Source organism: Opisthorchis viverrini, assembly GCF_000715545.1.
Source record: "Opisthorchis viverrini unplaced genomic scaffold opera_v5_13, whole genome shotgun sequence".
Taxonomy (NCBI): domain Eukaryota; kingdom Metazoa; phylum Platyhelminthes; class Trematoda; order Opisthorchiida; family Opisthorchiidae; genus Opisthorchis; species Opisthorchis viverrini.
In genome coordinates, this window is record NW_008751669.1 from 1,736,854 (window position 1) to 1,744,053 (window position 7,200).

Consider the following 7,200-nt stretch of genomic DNA (forward strand, 5'->3'; position numbering starts at 1 on the left):
TTACTTTTAGCAGGAGGATGTTGCAGCTGCTGAGAGCAACGGTTGAAACTGCTTGAAGAGATGTGTCCCATGGAAGCGAAGTCAACAAAGGGAGGTCACACTAAACCTCCTAATACAAAGGCTGACACATTATTTCACACTCCGGCAAACCTGTTGTAGACCCTCCAATGAACTGGATAATGATATGTAGTCTCTCCGTGGCTGACTACCTCTGCCGAAGGACACAGATCAGCTACACTAGTAAACATGTAAGACCGGGTATTCCAAGCCTGAGTACACTCATCCGAAAAAGGGACGGGCGCGTGTGCAAAAGTTCCCGTTTCGTAGTACCGAAAATATTAAGTAATGAGTTTGGTGGTCCTGGATTTGGGGCGGCTGTTCGGGCCCAAGGACTGTACGCAAACTTCGGGGAAGTAATGGTGGCTGTTTGGGGAAATAGTCCGCATAAAAGTGTTGATGACCGTGGCCTGAGATTTCTTATTGATAGGCCCTTTTCGAGTGGATCGTTTGTTTCCAGAACACGTGTTTTCTGGCATATCCAGATCCGGTACAATCAGCTGAGGACGAGAGTTGGAAACTTTTGGCGTGGTCATGGTGACCAGACGACCTTTGGTCATAGAAACTAAGGTCGACCACAGAGCTGAGTTGATGCAGTGGATCAGGTAAGACGCACGACGTACTCATCAAAATCGAGTTGCAATATAGCTCGAAAACGTCTCTGGCATCTGGGTTACACGGTCTTCAAGGAGTTGAGTTCACCTCTTTGATATCTTCCATCAAGGCCGAACTGATGGCCGTGTAGAGGCGCCAAGAAACGGAGATAGGCGTGCATATTTTCTAGTATAGGCCCGAAAGGATCGCGGTAAACGAGAATGATCAGTAGTACGGTGCTGACTAACATTCTCAGCCCTACAAGCCACCAATTTCTGATGTTGGTCGTTTAGTTCACGGAGGTACATGCTTTCCTCAGTCTAAGAAGACTTGTCGGATAGGGACTCCATTAGTTTACCATCAGTGAATTACGTTCAACATTTTAGAAACCCTACGTGGTTGCGACAATTTTGTGTGCGATAAATCAAGCTGAGTTATATTTCTTGCCAACTGCTTTCATACCCGACCTTCTATGATGTAAACCCTGTGCATGATGTGCGACTGTTGGCTGGGTTAACGCTTACTGCTCCCTGAATTGCGCTGAAAATTGTTCATCCTTTCTTTAGTTGCCCATCTTTACACATGTGTTCGCATGCCTGGCTGGATATACTAATAGTACGTCTTCTTTAAGACGCTCTTTCTTTCATACATTCAACCACGTTTTCGGCTCGCATTTAGAGTTTTGTGACCATGTTGTTCAAAAACATACGATAAACATTGGGCGATAAGGCTTCCGATTGGCCAAGGGAAGGATGCAGCAAAGAGAACCGTAAGAATGGTACAATCCTGACAGTTCGAAACGACATATCGATAAGCGAAACCACTGAGTTGATTGATCGCACATTTCTGTTTCACCTCACCATTTCCGTCAATCCTTACTCCAATGCTCCATACAACCTGATATCGACCGCCATTTCATAAGGAAAAACAAACATTTTTCCTCACGAGGACTCGATAATTAACAAGCAGTTGGCTTGGGTTTTCACTTGATTTTAAGGAAGAATGATGTCCCGCTGTTTCCAACAACAATCTCGCGCGGAATTTTCAGACACGGGGAAATGTGGCTGGTAGGTGATGGATAGGCACAGCTCGACAATTATTAAATGACATACGTGTAATAAAGCTCTAGAATTATGGAGATATGAGAGAAAGTACACGCGGAAAGCGACTCTCAGTAAAAGGAACTGCATTAGTGCACAACTTCACAATCTGTTTTTTAAGATACATGTCGCATGTGCTGATATACTGGAATGGAGTTCCTCACTAGTGCCCATTAGAAAAATTGAAGTGGCCCCATACAATCGAGTATTCTGCAAAGAGAGGGCGGTACTGAGTGACTTATTATATATATATATATTAGATATATCACAAAAATCCGTTTCCGATGTATCTATTCGTTCATCCGTTTGCTCATAATGTCACCTTCGTAAGCGGTGAAAAGGCCTACTCTGAGCTACATCTTTGAGGATGCATCCCTCACTGTGGGTCATTTTTAATGCTTAGTTTGATAATGACAGAGAAACCGCGAAGAACATACTCAAACCTATAGAGGAGAGTGTTGGTAATTCAGGTGGCTTAACAACTCACTGATGGTGTCACCCAGATTGGTGATTCAACGTTTGCAATCAAATTACTAAGTTCATCGAACAAACCACCGACCATACTCATACCACCTTGAAACTGTCTACTGTAGAGTACAGACAGGGTCGAAAGCCACAGCAGCAAATATTTAGTGCAATTTAGGGGAAGGACACCGTTTCCCACGTTAACTCCTCCAAGGAGGGGCATAGAGACAATCCACTATATCATTGTGTAATGTGTCTCCATAGTAAACCGATCACGGAATTAGTGCGCAGAGACGACACCGTAGGTGGTACGCGCCCAATTGAGTGCCGTATGAAAAACTGTGGAACCAAGAAACTGCGGAAACTGTAGAACATAAGAACATCCGAAAGCTATGCAGTCCGAATTTATTTACACACCAAAGCAGCTGCTTGCGTGTGATCTGCCTTAAGCGAGAGGGGAGGTAGGAGGAGTTTGGAAAAACTCATCAAAAAGCACTTTGAGTCATCCGGCATTTATCCATACAATCCTGGATACGACAGATGCAACAACCTGAAGGGAGCTTGGAGGCGCTAGGACTGATGTTTTTAAAAAAACAAGGGAAACTACGAATGAATTGTAAACCAAAAAGTGACCAGCTTCTCGTTGTCACAACAGACTTTCGTTAGGCTGAAAATGATCCATACAGCGGAAGTTCAGTGAATTTTCCCATATACAGTTCTGCCTGAGATTGACTAATTAGGAGGATACGGCGAGACTCGGGATGTGATTTGTCTCAGTGTCGCAAAACGACCTAAATACTCGCAGCGAACTTCTAAGTTTGTTCAGGATGACTTGGAGCTGGGAGACACGCGAGCATATACGCTCCAGCAGACCAGGACCAATGGGTCGCTAGCATACTCATAAATACTCACTTGCTTGGGGTAGATGACTGAACTGGGACGAAATAGACATGTCTTTTAACCAGTACCTCCGTGAATCATAAGTACATACGAATAACAATATCATTACCCATATGGTTATTACAGTAGTGCTAGTTTACCCGTTGGCACAATAATGGTGCGCCCACGGAGGGTGATGATCGTCTTTCGCTGAAGCTTAGGAGATTGGATAGATCGAAGCGGTACTATGATGAAAAACCTTTAACTGTGGATGGCAATTATTGTAATGCGGTCATCTTCGCACCAGGTGAACGCCAGAAAAATTCCTCCACTTAGGTGTCAGTCGATTTTGTTCTCTCCGGTCTTCCGCAGGAGCTCACATGCAACAAGACTTTCGACTTCGTGCAAGCCATCTGCGTTTGTCCGGCTGTGAGAGCGTTAAGTACTAATCTGATTCGGACGCGAGTCATTCATATTCGATAGCAATACCCACCACATTGCTCAAAAGGGGAACCAAATTAGCGTTCAGTTTCTCGTCTTTTATTTGACGAGCATGGGTACCAAGTTATTCTATACTTGATTCACACAATAAGCTGAGTGTGAAACAATTTGCCCTAGGACTTACACAGCAAAGTCACTTTGCTAATCAGCCCCTTTCTTATTCTTGCATCAGGGAATAAGATAGGTTCACACTGCTTGTTACAATGTCTTTATTGTTAGCCGCACAGATGAGTGCTCGATACAAGACAGATAAATCTACCCGGTGTCATCCCGTTGACCCGCATGTTTGTCAGTACATGCAAACATGTACGTCCTAGATGGATGGTTGAGAACTGGCTACATGCGCCCAGTTCTACGCCGCCAGGGACGTGCTGGCGGGTCAAGTGATTTCCGGTTGCAACCACCAAAGACAATTCTGTGTGGCTAAACCTAGCGTGCAAAGTCACAGCAGATAACAGAGGGTGTGAAGAGGATGGACCAGGGGGTGAGTGAGGATTAGTTGTGCTAACAATAAGCCATATATCAAAGGCGCGGCATCTGTTCGGAGTGGCGGTATTGTTCTGACAACAAAAGAGCGCGCTGGTCGCTTGAAAGAGGGTGGTTGCCAACGCTCAGACGTAAATTTGTCATCGACATCACTGAGACCATTGCTGGAGAGGAAAGGTGTGAACCGTCCTCCAAAATGGCAAACGAAGATGCCGTGACCTTTGTTTTTGGTGTTTCACTGCTTTTAACACCTCCTCTGATCCCGCACACTCAAACTCAGCCAACCCAGTTGGTCAAAATGAAACATGCCTGGCAAATTCATTGCCTCGAAAAACCTAAAAGCACTAACGTAATTGGTATCGTCATAAAATTTGCAGTAATCGTAACTAGGTAACAATGCAATCGACAGAACCAGATCATTGGGATTTATCCGCCAATCCTCGGAAAAGACGTGATTTGCCACCACGGTACACGAAATCCGAAGTATATTGGGATGGCAAATCTTCCAATAATTTTTTTGGGCGCGATATAAGATAGATCTCATACAAGACAGTTCTATGGCGCCCAAAACGAATCCAAAACGAGTTCTCATTGTGAGTAATGATCTGGGAGATCGGTATTATATGGACCAGTTTTCACTGCTTCTTAATGCTCATCCAGGTAGCTAGGGTACCTCGGATGCCTACAGGTGCCTTTAAAGTACTCAATGTGTGGCCAACCGGATGCTTGTGTTTTTCCTGTTTAAAACAGCCTTTCGAAACAAAACGAAAGAGTGAACGATCAGGGGGACCTCAGCAGATAGGGATCCTCAGAATCCGAATGTAATATTGGTTTTGAGACAAAACGAAGTCACTCATGATTTATTGGTTTCTTCTCCCGCATACTAGTACCAACAAAATAATCTCGATGGGTAGACACGAAAAAACTGAGTCCTATAACAAAATTTGCAACTAAAGTGAATCTAGACTCTTCGGAACTAGTCAGGTCCAAGGCCTATGTGTAGGTTACAATAAGGGTCGGGTGTGCTACCAAGCCGTTCAGCTATACGAAACCGAATCTGAGGCCCCATGTACGTGAAGTCGAGTAAAACTGTATAGTCCTGTCCATCTTTACTCGACCAGACGATCAACAGCTGACTTTTTTGTCAGAATTTACTGAATTTCGTGTGTTGATCAACGTACATTTTTTCGTCTAGATGAACTTCCAGCTTTCGTTCAGCAGCACGACAAAATGAGAACGTCCTTCTGTCCTCATCGTGACGTAAACATCACAGGTTTAAAACCCAGAATAGGCTTTGGTCTGCCGTTGTATGTGTTCTAGGAGTTTTTCGAAAAATACCCAACTCCTGTCATACGTCCTCCTTTGGACAGCCACCTCCGAGTTTAGTCAGTGCCTTTAGATGATTGAAATTGCTAGTGCTGTCAGAATTAATCGGTGAATGTGATTCTGAACATCCTGAGTGACGAATAAACCAGCCTGGTTCAAATAAAATAGCATAGCTATCCACTGCTAAAGGTTCAGAGACTAGTGGAAGGGAAATCAAAGAGGTTTGCCTCCAAGCAAAATCCAAAGTGATGGGATATTCTTTGAGCACTGAACTAATCGGGTGATGAATCACCAGGATGAGGGAGTTCACAGAAACCTGGGGGAAGTTCACAGAAGGAAAAACAGGATCACGGCAGAAAAAGATGTGGATAGTTATCTTTGCAAATCGACCCATAACTATGCTCTGATGAATGGAATTTCGACTTTTACCAAGAGATGAATAATTCTGTTTGTCTAATGACATTGTGCTCACACTGTTATGTAGTTTTTTTATAGTTCGGCCACATTTATCTTTAATTAGCCGCTTGAATAATCAAGTGAAGATAACCCAGCTGGTTGCAACCCAAAAGCAAAAGTCGAACGAACCACGGGTTGAGGTTAGCTGGAGTGAACCTATCAGTGACGTTGGTAACTGAAAGCAAAATATGTTGAACGACGAAAAGACCCACGGATCCATGTAGGTGCACATACATAAAAAATTAGAGTCTACCACCTGAGGCGATTTTAAGACTCCTGATGAGATATATTGATTGCCACACGAACTAGCCGTAATTTGGGACTCTTACTGTATTACGTTGTTTTGGTCCTTCATGTAGTAAGATGAAAGGCATCGGGCGGTTTGTTCATATGCGATGTTCACAGCTAAGAACTATTTGAATCCACTGCGTAGAATTCATCGAAGTTAATACTGACACAAACAAATGACGGTCCATTGGACCGCAGGGTGCGTCAGAAACTAATATACAAATGTTGTGCAAAGATACCAAATTATCTCCTACAGCTTTCAAGGCACTTCAGAAATTTTGAACCTTCCCTATTAATTTATGTTGATGACTCGTACTGGAAAGTGCCTGTATTTTCCACAACCATATTACGAATGGTTGATCCCTTTCACACAATCATTGGCGGGTCATTTTGATGACACTTAATGGAGAACATTTTGAATAGCAAACAGTACTGATATTCCCAGTCTCTCTAATTGTATTGGCATTATCGGAGTAAAGAACAGAGGTCTGGTGGTACCATGCTGCTGCAATCGACTGCCAGTAGTCTACACAGAGGTGAGATGCCGCACTGTTACTGCGTCTGGTTTTTCAGAGTAACTGAGCTCTAAACATGATTCGTACATGTTGGTTGGGTTAATAGAGCGACGCAAACATGTGTGTGGCAGTCCCTTACTGTTAAAAACACCAGTGCTTTGAAAACGTAGACGCGGACCGCGAAGCCATACTTAAGTTGAGTGAATTATTAGTCGAGTCAGCATGCTCAGTGGCTGAGCTTCTCAGATTTCTCGGATAGAGGAGATCGGTTGGTCATTTTGATCGGAATGCAAAGGACCACGGCTATCGAGTTAAGTAGTTAAAGTGTATTTCGATTTATATTGTGTTGGTTTTAACTCTGGCTACCGTATAGCAACTTACATAATTAGGCGACAGGACAAGAATCATCTTAGCAACAAGGGGTAGAACGATCAACCAAACTTACGGTGAACCCGCGTTACAGCTATTTATATGTATATATACGTATATATATATATATATATACTTATACATATCGGCACTGATTTAGAGTA

The 7,200-nt window shown here is 43.5% G+C and overlaps 1 protein-coding gene across 1 annotated transcript in view; it reads right to left on the reverse strand.

Annotated features, from left to right (window-relative positions):
• Positions 1–338: 338 nt before the first annotated feature.
• The window catches only part of T265_01235 (hypothetical protein), a gene marked incomplete at both ends in the record, with an annotated part of 28,384 nt that continues 21,522 nt past the window's right edge, over positions 339–7,200 (reverse strand). The window contains one exon of the mRNA XM_009165220.1: positions 339–640. Within this exon, the coding sequence (XP_009163484.1) occupies positions 339–640 (302 nt within the window). The remainder of the gene's footprint in view (positions 641–7,200) is intronic.